The sequence below is a fragment of the Varroa destructor genome, unplaced genomic scaffold (genome assembly GCF_002443255.2).
Source record: "Varroa destructor unplaced genomic scaffold, Vdes_3.0 BEIS01000003.1, whole genome shotgun sequence".
Classification (NCBI taxonomy): domain Eukaryota; kingdom Metazoa; phylum Arthropoda; class Arachnida; order Mesostigmata; family Varroidae; genus Varroa; species Varroa destructor.
In genome coordinates, this window is record NW_019211456.1 from 8808640 (window position 1) to 8825689 (window position 17050).

The following is a 17050-nucleotide window of genomic DNA, read 5'->3' on the forward strand; positions in this document are numbered from 1 at the left end:
TCGTTTGATTTAATGGTAGTCATAGCGCACACATACCTACTGAGCTCGTTCAGTCCGTTCATATCATTTACAGCTCATATGCCTAAAGTACAAACAGAAGAGCATGTGTCTGAAGAAGCTTTTGCAGATCTATCGTAGCACTCTTTCCGGCCGGAGTCTGAACTACTTACTCCTTTAAAATTCGGACGGACGAGCCCTTTGTAGGTTAGTGACAGCTTGAAGACGTACAGGTGTCGTTTTCAGCTGCGAAGCCAACCGAGATGCTTCGACATCAACGAAAAAATTAAAACAACGACGACGATGAAGCTAAATGGGTAGCGTCAATCGTGAATCCAGACAGGAACTCAGCTGCACGTCCTTCATACGTGTGTGAAAACGTGAAGTAATGAGCACTATACTTCTCTGGCCACATTATCGATCTCAGTACAAAAAGTTAAGTAGCCCTTTTTCCGCTAGCGAACGTGTGTTGTGATCTTAGCATTTGCTAAAACATCAGTACGTGAAACGAGCCGTTCTAATTAGATATAAAAAGACTACACACATTAATAAGATGTTGGTTTTTGAGTTACGTACGTCTTACGCGATACTGAAAACTTACCTTCTAGCTAACTGTAGCTCTAATGAAATTCTAGGTTCATTAGCCAATCAGAGATCCTCTTCGCTAAATCCGTCAATAACTTCCATTTTCAATTGGAACCGTCACTTATTTATTTGTGCGATCTTTATATACAGTAAACTATTTTGATGAATCTAAAACTTTGGCGACTGCGCTTGTTAAACTAGAAAAGTAGTGCTATTTAACTTAACAAAAAAAAAACTTCTGCGACTGCTACGAAATCGCGAATCGGTGTTAAGGTCCTTCGTGTTATCTCTGATCGTCGGGCTGCAAAGGGGCGCAGTAGGATTTCATAGCGTATACAGGTAGAACTACAGATAACGTTTGCGTTTTCGATATAACGTACAGTTACCGGATCTTTCCGATCTTTTCTCGAACTGTTTAGTTCTATTACCATCTATGAATCATTTTTACGCTAGCATGCCTAATGATAGATACATTTTATAGAGTTTCCATAGATAATTTCTAGAAAATATACCTAATTTTTACTTTTAGTATTCACAAATTCGTCTCGGAGATATATATATGTATATATCAACCACTATAAGCTTGGCACATCTCAGACGCATTACAAACAATTAAATACTTTTCATAATAAAATAAATTATTTTCAGTAGTATCAGGTGTTCTCAAAATAGATCTGTCAGGTAACCTGACGTGTCATGCGAACCTATGATCCCAGATAGCTTTTGCGGTCAACGCGTCATGGCAACGCTTGACCGCTGGTAGCGTTCCCGATCTTCTGAAGATATGGTGCCGGCAGCGTATAGCGATGGTCTAGCTTATATGTGGCCTTTCTCAACAAAATATAATAAATTAGGGTTATCTGGTGACGTTGCTTCCTGACATTTCCGACTCCGCCACAAAACAGAGTAAGCTTCCGAAAAAAAAAAACAGCAAGCTATGTTTTGGTCATTTTACTAATCTCCGTACGTATCACCGTTTCGTTCAGTCAATATTATTTCATTTAATTATACAAAATTACCTAGATGACTCGAGCTCGCTTCTACGACATTTGCTAATTCTATTGCTCAAAATATTGTCGTTTTTATTTAGAAAGGTTGGCTAACTTCATCCTAATAGGCTAACTCATGTGTGAAAAGATAGGCAGCTATGCTATTGCCAAGGTTATGGGGTAACAAAGCTATCACGCCAACCCTTCATTCAAATTTGTTTCGGTGCCTATCTCTCCCCGAGGCGTTGGTCATCCTTAAATTATCCCTATGCTAAAACCAAGCATGTCATACGTAGGCACATGCGAATAGAGATAAGACACGAACGAGACCCAAACGTTTCGGTGTGACCCGTTTGATGCCGACCATCCGTAAGTGTTTTAGAAAAAGGATAGAAAAAATCGCCGCTTTTTAAAACCCAGTAAATTTCTCGTGCAGAGTCGTAATTAATTTAGTTTACACGTTTTGAAGGGCGAGCAAGCCCAGCTAAGCAGAGCTTCAGCCGGGCTCTGTCATTACAGATTCGGTTATTAAGAGCGAAAAAAAAAAGGCATCCACCTTTGCTAACAAGTGCTCGTCGTCGCCTGAGGCCCTGGTGACCTGACTGCGTCACTTTGTCGTCGTTAAATTCGCTAACGAGGAAGTGTAAGGCTATTTATTAACGCTCGGCCAATACGTTTACACATCAGGAATAGAATAAACGGAAACCCATAACTGTACATTTCGATACGGTGGTTCGCGTCATGTTGCGTCCAACGTTTCGAAGATCCATGCTATCGAGCAATTGCAATCTATTTTATTAATCGAGATTATATACGACGCTCAGTTAGTGGGGCGTTTAGACTTATTTCCAATAAATTACGATAGTCAAACCTACGCTCATTAAGGACATGGCCTCGATGCTGCCAAGATGGTGTACCTAGTACGTTTTTGCCATAGAGTGCGCTCCAATGCAATGGTGAAAGTTGTTCTTTTATAGATGAGCGTCGTAAAGTTTGCAAGTTTCAGTGGCTTAAGCCGACAAAAAGTCGCCTTCCGTCCCTCGATGCCGTCTCAGAGTCTACCGTATGTCAAACGAGCCGACGCATAAAAGGGTGTAAAAGCTATATAGTTTTTACGCGTTTCAAATCAGCGACTGGATTTGACACTCGACTTATGACCACTAGCTGATGTGACCGTCTGTAAAACTTTTTATAAATTTACGTATTTTGACGTCATTATCGAACGTGACGCTATTAAGGAATTAAATTATAAAAACAGTAATTTTGTCAAGGGTTGACCGGGAACGGTAGGGATAGATATACAGGAAGTGTCATTTTTGGTATCATTAAAATAAGACTTGCTTAGTAGCTACGTATTAAGCTGAAAACAAAAAAGCATGGCGGCATTTTGTTCTCTTTCGTATTCGGGCTTATGAGCCAGATTCAAACAGAGGAAAAGCAAAAATCCGAGACGCTCCATTTAGACATCTAGCTCAGAAGCTCTATCTGAGCTATGCTGTGCAGCCCGCTCCACTCTATTGATGATGATGCTGCCGCCGCTGCCGCTGCTACTGGTGGATGCAGATGGCGGCAAGATGATGATGCGACATAGAACGACAACGGTTACAACGACAGAAGGAAGGTATCGCACTTGACATCGGTTCTATCTCCTCTTCGATTTTTTTCGGCTGGGAACAAAAAGTAAAAAGCCGTACTATCGTCTTTTCTGCTTTAATCTGACTTTTCATAAGTGAGATGGCTCTCTCGCGACTCCCCAATAGCATCGATGCCGCATTAGTCGTTTGTTTGTTTGTTTGTTTGTTTGTTTGTTTGTTTGTTCGTTCGTTCGTTCGTTCGTTCTTTTGTCGAATTTGGCGAGTCAGACATATCAACAAACCAAAAAAATGCGTACCAATCGACCAGGGCGCATCGAATATATGGATAGACGTATTTTGTTTGTGCTCTATGCGAAGTAACAAATGACTTTTCTGGGCGAGGGGAATGAAGCAGTTGCTCAGGGTGAACGGTTAGAATAGTCTGATCCTTTGCCGCAGCCCGTGCCACGCCGTAGTAAATGTAGCATAGGTAAACATTTGCAAGCTATTTTCGAGTGCTTTGTGTTTCCGCTGGTCGACTTCTGGGCATCTCGCTGTTGTCGGCCCATTGGATAGCTCGACTGACATCTGTAGCCGTTCGTGACAATTTTTGTCGTCGCCCTCGTCCCCCTTGTTGACCGATACGATTACGCAGAAGCGGCGAGATTGAAGTGTTTGATAATACCGAAGACTCACCCAAGGCATCACGCAAGTTTTCACCATTCGCTACTTAACAAACAGCGGCTCGACCCAGTTGGATCCGTAGTGACTATTAGCACCAGAGCAGCGATGCACGGGATCCGAATTTGTCTACAGACACCACCTGCACATTATCGGCCATGTTAGGAAATACTTCTGTGACCTATGACAACAAATAGATGACCTAATGGTGAGCGATACTGATTCGTAGATGTGGACCCTACGCTAGTAGCGTCGAAACGAATGATGTGTACGAAAATATCGAAGTCACAAATAAAGCCGTCCCTTTTTCGGAGGGTCGGAAACAGTTGATTCGATCTACCGAAGACGGCAATGCTTCTGAACGACTACGCTCTCAGGAGGCGGTAGGTGTCTTCCTCCATTAGAAAAGTATTTGGCCAAGTTCCAGTTCAATATTGAACTTGTAACTTAAAGCAACACCTGTAATGGACAACATGATTTCATTTATTGTACTGTTTTACAGGCTTCATTAGTTGGTTCAAATAGCAGGTTACTCGTAAAGCAGTTGCGTGCTATTTGGTGAAAGGCGTGTCCAACTAATTCACAGGCCCTTCACAAATATCCGAACTTATCGGTTGTATCGCATTTTATTTCAGTGAAGTACGAACTAAAAAGTATCGACGATAGTAGACAACAGCGTATGCACTAGGGCCTAAATGTAAATGCCCCCGAACCATCGGCCGAGCCGTCAATCACGGAACTATCAAGCCCGTCTACGATTTAACTAAGCCTGATTATTCCTAATACACCACTGCGATCTAATTCTGTCTAAGCATATTTATCTGAATTTCTAATCTTATCTCTTCACTGAATCGATTATTTAGCGACGATTTAGTGAGACGATTATTAAGATTTGCTAAATCTTTACACACTTTACAACGTTTTTGCTCATTTTTATCTTCTTTCTTCCCAATTTTCTCGACGAGCTTCGAATCGATTTCTACTCAGCGTGTCCGTATTGCCTCTATATGCATGATAGAAGCGCAACGTCAAGCTACTGTGAATCATGTACCGACGTACGTATGCGTATTTGCACAGACACGGGCAAGTCGGTGGTGGTTGATTGTAATTATTACCATCGTAGTAGTAGATACACGGACCGATCTGGCGCATGATGTCAGCCATTTACTCGTTTTTGTACTTTTTTACTGTAACAAGCTATTCCAAATGCTGCCCATAACGCGATTAGATTTATTGTCAAAAGTCAGCCTTTGGCGAGAGTGCGCTAGTAGCGACCTAAATAATTATGATAACAAAATGACCTGAGCCTCATTCAAGGACACGACTGGAGCTTATCTTAATTAACCGAAAATCACATACAGATACATTTGTATAGCCAGTAAGAAACGCACCTGTTTATCTCAATGTTGCCCATTTATTAGTATCTTAATTCATTTTCCAATATTTTTACATTTGCGATGCGAACTCTCTTCTAGCAACAAAACAGCCCTATAAGCACTTACAGGCATGAAATAGAGACGTGAAACATCTGATATAAATTAAATTATATATATGTAGAGATAAAAAAAAGACGTACAGGACAAATGCAGCATGTCCATTGAGTATATCTCAATGCGGTAAAGTGTACAAAAGTGTTCTACGAATAGCTCTGCATTGTAACATGTAATGCTGATTGACGCTCTACGATGAAGTGACATCTTATAATCAATCAATCGGCTTCAACGATCAGAGTAAGCATTTTTATTGATATCGAATAAAAAGACATATGTATTATATGAATTGATATTTACAGACACGTGCAAACTCGTAGTTTTCACCTTTAAGGGCGTCTCTAGCGTCATTCAAACATTCGGTAGAGATATCACTGACAAACCCTTATAGGTGAGACTTAGTTTTTTCCACAGCTGTATAGAGCAACGTGAGCCAGCAGGCTCCATTGAGCCTAGCTAGATAGCGTCCAGTTTTGACAGGTCTGTGTTCACTAAATTCGACTGAACTAATGGCTTGCAGTGTCACCGCATGGCCTTAATCACTCGCCGAACCGACAGCTTTTTAAAACTATGGACCAACGTGCTTCGTAACACGCATCTATAATCGTTCACATATAATGACTCGTGCATTGTAACTAGGAGAAACATCTGAGATAGGTTTTCTCTGTAACACTTTGAAGTGCAGGGTACTTCGTTAAACGTCGCTGAGGATTTCTGAAGCCTTAAGCTGACTCAGGTGTATTTTCAATGCTGTTCTCCCTGTTGAAAATACGCTGAAGTTGCTTCGACCAGTCAACGGTGGGACTGCATTACGTAGCAAAGAGGAAGATTGAACGCGTGTTCTCAACAAGTATGACTCGCGTTTTTTGTGTCCTTTTTCCTAGATATAAACTTTATTTTATTCAGTGGGTAAAAATGTTCATAATATCTTTATAATGGTCGTTCTGTTAAGTGTACCGCATCAATTCAGCGAGACGTTTCATTGACAGCACCATGCCTTCGAAGGAACTCTTCGATAACTTTCTGGTCTCGTTGCAACCACTTGGCATTCGAGATGATACTCTCAATGGTTTGCTTAATCGTTAACTCTGTTCCCGGTATGGCTCGCTGGAAACAACAAATGTGTTCTTTTAGTTAACTTTTGCTAAACCGAACTAGATTGGACTTCAGATAGGCAGCAAAACTGTGACTCCTAGATGAAGTCGAGAGGTAAGATGGAGGCGAAAAATAGGTCTAGAATTATCTTGAGATGCATTGAGTTTCTCCAAGCAAGCTACAAAAGAACATTCTCCCGGAAAGCTGTCGACTTATCGAGGCTAACGAAATTCTTCTTTTCGAAAATAATTGGTAAAACGCTAGATAAGGTAAGGTCAGGTCGTAATTTGCATCCATATTTGAAAATTGTGCAGACGGCCTATTTACGATGTTATATATATATATATATATATATATATATATGCTAAGGGAATCATTTCGGTTGTATTTAGCCTGTTATCCAAGCAATTAAAATAGTTAAGTTTATACTGAAAAGGATAAATTTCTACTTACGTTGGCAAAGAATTGTTCAACCTCCTTTGCTTTTTCGAACGTTTTAAAATTTTCTGTCACCCCCTTAATGAGCCGCGAGATAAGGAATCCGGAATTATAGCGTTTGCTGTACCTATTGTTGAGATCGATCAACAAACATAGTTAGTGCTGCGTAACTTTTATGCCTATGAGAAAATTTCAGTAACAATGCAGTCGTTACGTGAAATTGTCTAAAGTCAAGATCGAGCGTAAACGTATTTACCATTTGGAACCAGTCGTCTGATCTAATGTTTAAAGCCAACTCTAGCAGTCAACAATAATAAACCCATAAGAATCACTCATTAAGGAACTAAACGAAACATTCATTCATTCTCATCGATATATTAAAGCTTCCTTTATAGATTCGTTGCTAAATTTGTTTTGCCCAAACATACGGAGAAGCGAGTAAACTTCTATCTAAGCAAAGCTAACTGAAAGTGGCAATTGTAGCTTGGAGCAGATTTTGGCTAAAAATGGCGTTACCGTTTGTGATTGGCCTGATAGTGCTTCCAGGCGAGGTCCCTTCCTTGTGCGGAGGTGGATACTGAAGCAATCACTGATATGGCGTCCTGAGCTCGAACCTGGTTCGAGAACCAACCACACAATGCCCAAAATGAATAGATACATCGTTAAACGTAGACATAAATCGTTCATAAAATATACCGTACACGGTAAGTGTGATTAAACAATGACTAAATAAAAAACTATTTATTACATTTTCGATATTATTATCTGGATTTAATGACAGCTAGCTTGCAGGTATACCAAGGCGTCCTGCACAACTGTTATCCTAAATTTATAGTTAGGAAAGGCGGTATAAAGACTTCAACCAGTCAGTTATTTAAAGCGATCTTTAACCTGCTCTCTAACAGTAGAATGCAGTTACTTTTTTCACATAGCATACTGTGTATTAATCCCGAGAAGACCTGGCATGGCAGAACTCTGCTATGACATAGAAACCGCAATCGTTAAATCAATCAGATCTGCCCCTTCATTTGTAGCGACTTCGCCTCGCGCCTTCTTCGCGTCTGGGAGGGGCAAACCATTGACGCGTAGCGTCAATGCTGTTAAACCCAATAATCGACACGTAATAATACTTAATGCCTTCACTGTTTTACAGCGAAAATACAAACCTCAGACGAATCGGCAAAGTTAAGTACTTTCTGAATGTATTCAGGCGTTGGGACATCACCAAGCGCAATCAGGATCCGCTCTGCTTCCTCTTGAAGGTTTGCCTCCTGTCAGAATCAAAGAGGACCAATCTGTCAGTAAATCTAAAAGTCTTTGAAGGATTAATTATACAAATTACACTGCCTTACGAACAGATATACGCTCGACCTTGTGTAAATATCATAAATTCAAGTAGATAATCAAAGGCGTAACGTTTACCGATCGACAATTACTTCAATTGGCTAGGAATACTTATTCAGTAATGGATTTAAAGTGAGTTTACCTTGTGTAATTTTATTAACTGGGCCCAACTCGTCGAATCTACGGTTTTGGCCACCGCGTGATACACTGGCGAGCGAATATCAGCTGATAAAATTCGCCTACCATCCACATAAGCGTTGAATCTACAAATAGTCACATATTTGCTATAGCAGTCAGGAAGGGCTAAGTAAAGGTGATCTTACTTCGTACGTAAAGGAGCCCGTTAGTCCGGTAGGCAAGAACTATAAAAAAAAAAAATATACCACATAACAATCTCCGGCTTTTGCAAACGTGCGCTTACTTGCTAGTCGAACGGTAAAAACTGCCGCGTAAAAAGCGGATTGTTCCAGCTCGATATTATTCAATCGGACAAAGTTGGATCTACTCTGTTTGTTTTTCTCATACTATGTTTTTCGTCATATCGAAACCACGAGTACTTATAAAATACGAAATAATTAGACATTTACAATGTGTGAGCTGTTTATATCATTAGACAAAGCGAAACTTCCTAAACCTGGTTCTGGCTTCGGCGAGGATCTCTGCATCGTTGAAGGTAACCAGCATCGATAAAACAACTGTGCGTAGAAGGGCTGTTGTGTGCTCTGCAATAACGTATACAAACGAGCGTTTACCTATAGACCAGCTTTTATGCAGCCTTCAGTCGCACTATTTAAGCGCGTCTCCTAAACGAAAATTCACATTCTGTTTGCTCTATTTGTTTTAGCGTACCTTTTATGCAACCTCGTTCATTTTACAGATATATTTATATTTGATAAAACATAGTCTGTCCAGGTAAAGCATGTCCAATTTAGTTCCATACTCTATAATATCAGCCAAAACATGAAGGTTTAGGCAACTTACTCTCTCCCGGCTTCGTGTCCCAACCTACGGACTTGAATATGTTGCGAAACAGTTTGGCTCCGAACTTATGTAGCTTCCCGACGAGCTCCACGTCATCACCGAGCAGTAGCGACATCTTCGACAGCAAAATTGCCACCGAGTTCCACGTCGAGAAGTCCGTCTCGTTTTCGTACGCCTTAGTGAACTCCAGAAGCTCTGTAGTGTTTCGATACCCGCTTTGGACCTAGGCATGGTTCACAGACATGTAAAGTCAGTACCAATAAATGTTCTTTGAAAGCTATGTTCTATCAATATTGCAGAGTAAACTGTACATGCCGGTCCACCCTTTATGTCGGTAGAGGCTATTTATTATTAATAGTTTTGGCCTGGGTGACTCAATGGCTTGATTGAGGAAACATGGCTACGATGCATTTATAATATGCGATAAATATTGTAAAAAGAATGCCATCGATGTCATTAAGTGCTGTGTGGAATTCTATTGGTTAAAAGAGTACGTCCACCACAACGGACACTGTAAAAATGAATTCCCAAGGTTACGCAGGAATTTGTCCTAGGGTATATATCCAGAGTGTGAGAAATAGGGTCGACGTTACCAGTGCGAAGAGGTCAGCGTGCAGAATAAACCGGTTTTCAGCGCTGAGAGTCTTGCTTTTTACAGCATCGAGTAGGCCAGCGAGCATTTCTCGAGAGTACATTGTACGGAAGAAAGAGACAGCACCGTGATTTACCTAATGATGAAAAAAAAAATAAGCGATTTATAGCACAAATAACGACAAAAATAATCAAAATAGCTTCATTGCGGAGAAAAATCGCTCCCGATGGTTTTCTAACCTGAATCCACGATGCGTTAACTGCGCCTTCAAGGGTGACTTCGGTTTCCTGTGCTTCAAGTAGGATTTTCGTTTCACCCGTCGAATTCCCTCCCCATGCAATTGGAATAGGTACCTAATCAACGTTGAAAAAATTAACTGCTTAGAAAATCTGTCTGATCAGCGTCACGTATATCGAAAATGGTACAACATTGCAACGACCGTCGTTCTGCTCGAAACGCTCGTAGTATAGTATCTTTTTGACAAAAAATATAGCCAAAGCGAAACGACCGATAATCGTTCGCCAAATGCGATCCTTCAGTATGCTTAATAACTGTCTTCATTAACGTCGTACCTTCCATAGTGGCTGAGGCTCGTTCCGTTTTGGATTATCAACCTGTGAGTAAAATTTGTTTTGTCGCAGATTTAGTACGATATTATCACCTTTATACAGGGCAGTCACCTGCAACCAAAACGATCAACAGGTATCAATTGAGCCAATCGTCGATTCTGTATGAGAATATTGTTCATTACACTTTACGTCCACTCAAAACGTTTGAAAAATACTGTTTAGAATGGGCCGTACGTAGCAAGGCTATACGCCTTGCTACGTACGGCCCATTCTACTCTACTAGCTCTATGACAGCGCTCCATGAATATGTTAATTGCACTGGGACCGAAATTTCGTCCGTAAGATAACGTTCCGACCGAGATAGCGTTCCGTAAATTAGGTTGTACGATCGATAAATGGCAAATGTTAATTACCTTTTATGAAACTATCATACGTAAGTGCGTAGATAGGAAGTGAACGTTTTGCCTGGCATTAGAAGATATCCACATAGATTTTCAACTGGGCCAAATATACTCGTACCTGGATTACAGGGAAGCCGACCTGTTTAACCCAGCTGTTCATAACGGATTCAACCCGAACACTTGACACTTCCTCCAGTGCCTTCCACAGATCTGACGAAAGCGTGTTCGAATATTTATGACGATTAAGGTAGAGCTGCATGCCTGCCCGAAATTTCTAGAATTTCATATGAACATGTACATTCGATACCTGTTATTTAACCATGGAAGTAAAATGATGTTACTGAAACCTATTTTGTATTGGGCTTGCTTACTGTTTAGCTTTAGAGTAAACCGATTTTTTCCTTTGGCAGATCTATTTGCATTTAAAGTAGAAAATTCAATACAGGTCCTTACATCGGCTCCTAAATGGCTGTTGAGCATACGAATGATCGAAGCGCCCTTTTCGTAGGCGATATTGTCGAAAATTTCTTCAACCATGGCTGGATGCTCCACGATTACTTCGACCGGATGCGAACTGTCCAACGAGTCGAGCTATGTACAATACCATTCAAATATATTCATAGGCTTGGGTGACCCACGTACGGTACGTACTATTCAGCTAAGTATCCAGTCGGATATAGACACGGGAAGAGCTCGGCGCAAGCCGTCGTTCATTTAAGAGATTAAGTTGAATAAGTATGACCAACCAGGGCTAGTCTGCACTTTGTTTCATTGAGTTTTAGAAATATGCGCTTAGCCCGTAAAAATATACCTTCACCTATTGCTGCTAAGAAGTACGACCTAGTCTGAGAGAGTTCTGGTAATTGTGCCCATTATTGGATAATAGGTGGGAAATTGAGTTAATTTTTGTTACTTACGTTGAGGCCTACGTTGAGCGTTTCGGCAACGAACTGGGTCCACATATCGTAATCCGGGTAGATGTGGTCCGTGGTCAAGCTTTCCATGAACTTCGCAAAGCCTTCATTAAGCCACAAGTACGTCCACCACTCCTGAGTATACGAGCGATGCACCAGTCCAATCGAAAGAGGTCAATGAGCAGGGTGACATTGAGAACTCCAAGTAAACATGTACTTGTGTGTCTTAAAAAACGTATTATTTAAGCTAACGATCTGTCTCGCTCGTAGCAAAGTAACTCTTTTCACATATTCAATGCGATTGTTTATTCCAGTATATGTGTGTGTGCAAATGGGCAAGAGCGAAGTTCGAGTTAAAAAAGGAAAAGGTGGAGAAGAATTCGTTGAAGCTCTTGAATAGAGACGTTTCGGATAGAGCTAATGTATAATAAAGCTTCAAATAGCTTATCGTTTTTACCATGGTTACGAGATTTCCAAACCACATATGCCCAAGCTCGTGTGTTACAACCGTAGCTACATTTTGTTTAATATTCGTTGAGGAGTTCATCGGATCGTAAAGCACAGTTGTCTCCCTGAAACGCAAAAACAGGTCAATTAATCGCAGATAATTCGCAGTGAAGGAACAGAGTGGTCATCGTCGCCCCATTTATGTGATAGTCTTCATAATGGCGCAGCGGTGGCGCACTTGTCGACTGAGGTTCGAAACTAACGTGACATCAACAATGTCGCTTGTACCAGACGGGGGCGCTGCGAGCGAACGACGGGAATAGTGCTTTGTATTTCTAGACATGAAAAGGTGTGAAAGCCTAAGTTTTCAGTACGCAGCTTTCTTGTCGAATGAAGCCTATAGAAAAAAACTAGAAGCGGTCTTAGCGTTTCCGATCATATATATATATATATATATATATATATATATCGTTGCTTTATATGTTAGCAAAACAATGTACTAGCTCAGCTTTTAGTTTAAGTCGAGACATGTACTATGACGACAGACCCGTCCGTAGCCTATTTGTAATTAATCTTGTAACTTGTAACAGTGGCAACATTTAATTATTCGGTTAATAAACATATATTATATAAAAGCGGGTTTAATGATTTTGATAATTTTTGGTGATGCTTTCAACGGAGTTGCTAATTTATTGGTAGAAGAGACATTTATTATGATTAAGCGGTGCTGACTATACCTGCAAGTGATAAGGCCCCAATTTTCCATCGCCCCTGCGGCAAAATCAGCAACCGCCACCAGGTCGGCTTTTGATAATGGGTACGACACCTGCAGTTATTATACAATGCAAATAATAAGAAGTGAAGCTTCGCGTCGGAGCTTTATTGACATTGACTGTTATAGTTCATAACCAGGGTAAAACCATACTGCTGCTCCCTAGAATTCCCTAGACCTGTCGTGCAGCAGTATGGTTTCCCTTTTTTTCTTTTCGTAACAACAAGGGAAGTTTCATGATTTATTTAGCCTCGGATCGCGGAAACGTTATGAGATTGACTATTCGCTCCAGATTCCCCTCCAGTAGCACATTCTGAGACTGGCCTAACGTTCTAACCAGGTTGAGGTCACCCACCACTAAAGATCTAAGGCGCTTATATACGATAACTTCAAAACGAGTTCAAGTTGGTCGTCTTATTGAGAGCATTGCAACAAGCAGCTCCACGATATTTTAGCCCAAAGAGCTTACTACAAAAGACCCCAAACAGACAATGCACAATAAAGGTCGCAACTATAAATCCATTCCAACCCTCCAAATGTAACTGGATCGCTTGATCCAACGGGGAAAATCCGTCTACGGGGAAAAAAAGCAAATGAAACATACCAAAAACATACTAGTTTCGGGAACAGGCCCGAATTGCGAGGTAAACCGGGATCATCGGGAATAGGCCCTAGCTTTTAAAAAGCTCTCTTAAAATATAGCCTAAGATGTTTCTTTTTATAAATTAGCCTAATTGATGTCGGAGAGCTGTTGAGCCGCAAAAGATCAGAAGAAATCTCCCAGTAAAATCGGCCAACCATAGTCTACAGCCCAGGATCTTATAGCTTCGAAGCGATGGGCTAACTTTGCCCATAACAGCAGCAACTTAGCTCAGATGCCCGTCTGGCTTAGTGGGGTTAAACAGACAGCACGTAAAGCACCGTGCGGCAGTATATACTAATCGCCGTATAGTGCAAAATTAATTTGATCTACATGAGTGTATCGCCAACCTCAAAAGTGATATGTTAATTTTTCGTATATCTTTATTATAATGGTGTTCTTTTCAACAGTTACTTCATGTGAGCAAGTCCTTATAATCATCTATTTTTAGGTGTAGCATCAAGGGCTTCTCCCAACAGACCTATGGAACGCCACAACTACTATACAAGCAAATATGAACCTTCATAATAATAATACCCTACTATCCTTGATTGCTAACCTTTACTTTGTTCCATATTCATGGGATCCTTAATAATTGGTGATATTTATTGTTCGAATGTTCAGAGCTGAACCAGCGTGACAGCCTGCTTATCAGTTACCATTACTAAGCCAACGCCCGTTCGAAGCACATCGTCCACGATATAGCGAAAATTGCCAACGTCTACCAAGCACAATAATATTATATAATGATAAATAATCAATAGAGGGAAAACCGAGTATTCAAGCAAATTCGAGTCGTTCAAACAGAATCGATTGAGAGAATATCAGGATTAGAATTTTAGGTTTTTACAGGCTCGCTACGAGAAGAGTACATGCCAGTTTACATAGGGTCCACCAAAAAAGCAATTTCCATGTTTTACATTAGATCAAACAAACGCGTTCCAGGCTATATATATATATATATATATATATATATATATAGCCTTTTACTTTATTATAAATAGGATTTGGCATTACAACAGCCGATAGGCTTAACTGGTCAGTTGGCAAATACGTATGGTTCTTTAGACCCGATACGCCGCCCTGAGCATACGCAGATTACTTTGTTTCTTTATTTCTCAACAGAAAACATCGAACAATGACCTAATATACAAACCCGATCTATGTTCCTTACAGATAAACCAATATATTTCCGGACCATTTTCATTTTCGAACTTTAAATCTGCGGTAACAATTTGGTATTCCGGACACATTACTGTTTGTATTACAAGTATCTACCTAATGGTTGCAATGTACGACGATATTGTACGAGATACCGGTGTTACTTACGTTGAAGTACTCCTCGAGAAAGTCAAGAGATTTTACAGCTGTGTGAAGAGCATAGCGTCCTTGTTCCCTTTTTCCCAAGGACGTATACACACGGACGCGGACGTTCGACTTTGTATAATCCTCGACATAGTCATGATGGCCCACTACAGCTGAACATCACAAAACCCATATCCAACTTTATATATATGATATATAATAGTACTGGAGTTAGTTATCTGTTAATTGACTTGAGTCCCTTGCATTGCAAATGCAAGGGACTCAAGTCAATGCAAGGGGAGCCGTCCATCGACTTTGCTTTTCATCATATTGTGAAGAAATTACGTCAGCCGAGATACTTGGATCATTTTAAAAGTGAAGTGGTAAACACCCTCACATATAATCTATAAAAGGCAATATTGGTTAAACCATAAAACAGGAAATAATAATTTTAGTGGCAACATTTTTTTAGCTTCAAAGCTAGCCCGGTATTGAGAACCTCCCGAAAATCCTCAATATGCTTATCGACCAAAGGACTTCTAAATCAGGCCCAGTTGCTGTCTAACGGCAAACACGTTCAAGCGTTTAGCGGCAGTACCAAATGAGCGAAATCAAGTTTGGACTTACTGTTACCAAACATAATAGGATTAATTTGGTAGGTAACTTTGCTTTGGCTTGCGAAAATTGAGCGAGATCCTGTTTACTATTTTCGGAGATGTGTCAGTTCGAGGCCTAGTACTAATAGGAAGTTGATTCCAAACTAAAGGTAACGGAAAAAAGTTCGAAAATTGCTTTCTGAAAATGACCGGAGCTTAACTTCCTCGATTTTCCAAGCTTAACGAATTACGTTGTTGCGAACCTCCGTGGGGCTTTCGAAGAAAAGCTCTCGTATATGAATGAATTACCGATTGTTTTGAAATCAGAACATCTACTACTTATTGGCGTGTTATCACATTACCGGCGATTGATCCCTTGGAGGCTCTTGGCCTTTTTGCAGTATTCGGACTGCTTAGCTCTTTTCGGATAGTTCCGTGAAGACCTTTTCGGCCGGCCTATGTAAAAAAATTTATTTAAGTACCCGTTTTTATTCACATAGAAGCTTTGCAACAAGCAAAATCAATGTCTATATAGGCCATCCAATATTTGGCTAATTTCTGGTTCATTTTCGTTGATGTGATGGGGTAATCCAGTTAATGGGCCTACATAAATTCGTAAATGTGGAAAATTACTAGCTGGTTAAACTTTGTTACAAACCGAAATGATGTCCAATACATAGAAAATTAATAATGATAAGTTTTAATACACCCTTTATACTTTTATGTGTGACTGGGTATTATTCTTGCCGCTGGAAAAAATTTCCTTAAGCATCCAGCCTTTCTAGAATCGCTCTAGGAAGCAAATTTAAAATATACGTTTAAAAAACAAAATCAAAGCAATCAATTAAACATATTTATTTTTTCTGAAATTCGACAATTCGTTAAATAAAGTTGAATGCTATACGATAAATTTTACGGTTCCACCAAACGGGCTAGAGTTCAAAAATTAGAAAACAATTTCAAAAATGAGGCTACGTTTGCTCCTATCACTAACTTCGGACGTCACGACTCATCTGAAGTGTTCCTTTCTAATTTCTAAACTATCAATTTCTTAAGAGACTCCTGTTCGCCTATGCAAATAAGTGGGAAAAAATACAGACGGCCGCTCGTTATGTAATTTCGCGTTGTTCAGCTCTCGTGTAGAGGAGGAATGAACCCACTGTTATATCTAAGTACGATAGTAAGCCATTACATAAACAAATAGATATTTCTGTATATAAATATATAGTAGGTTGAAAAAAATACATCGGATGCCTGTACTATACATTTATTTATTTTATATAGCGAAAGATGCTAACATTAGCACCAGCCTAGCCTTACCGATAAATGGACCTTTTCCACTCCGACCTAAATCTTACCGGCTACGAGGTACGTGCTCATTTTTGGAGTCGTTTCAAACCGAACTACCTTCCAGGACTGATCCATTTCGTAAGGTGACTCCGCAATCGGTCTCGTATTGGATAGCGCAAGTAAGTCTTTCTGGACTATCAGCGTCATATTAAACGTAGCTTTAAGAGCTGGTTCGTCCCAACAGGGGAATGCACGGTGGGCGTCGATAGGCTGCCAAGGAAAAATAACGTTACTGAACACCTCGATAAACCTTTCCTGTTTCGTTCTTTTACAGTTGACTTTTATAACTC

General features: G+C 40.3%; 1 protein-coding gene across 4 annotated transcripts in view; it reads right to left on the reverse strand.

Moving 5' to 3' along the window:
* Positions 1–5220: 5220 nt before the first annotated feature.
* The window catches only part of LOC111247374 (puromycin-sensitive aminopeptidase-like protein), a 46803-nt gene continuing 34973 nt past the window's right edge, over positions 5221–17050 (reverse strand). For 2 of the 4 annotated variants that reach the window (XM_086982952.1, XM_086982953.1), the window contains 17 exons: positions 16769–16970; positions 14839–14987; positions 12835–12923; positions 12108–12222; positions 11654–11785; positions 11190–11327; positions 10855–11010; positions 10339–10446; positions 10006–10119; positions 9768–9902; positions 9175–9397; positions 8828–8915; positions 8336–8456; positions 8016–8120; positions 7366–7463; positions 6865–6976; positions 5221–6423 (listed from right to left, as the gene is read on the reverse strand). In XM_086982952.1, the coding sequence (XP_086839078.1) occupies positions 6283–6423; positions 6865–6976; positions 7366–7463; positions 8016–8120; positions 8336–8456; positions 8828–8915; positions 9175–9397; positions 9768–9902; positions 10006–10119; positions 10339–10446; positions 10855–11010; positions 11190–11327; positions 11654–11785; positions 12108–12222; positions 12835–12923; positions 14839–14987; positions 16769–16970 (2226 nt within the window). In that variant the 3' untranslated portion in view covers positions 5221–6282. Of the gene's footprint in view, positions 6424–6864; positions 6977–7365; positions 7464–8015; positions 8121–8335; positions 8556–8827; positions 8916–9174; positions 9398–9767; positions 9903–10005; positions 10120–10338; positions 10447–10854; positions 11011–11189; positions 11328–11653; positions 11786–12107; positions 12223–12834; positions 12924–14838; positions 14988–16768; positions 16971–17050 lie in introns of those variants that run through there. The other 2 variants (XM_022798179.2, XM_086982954.1) reach the window with 2 other exon arrangements.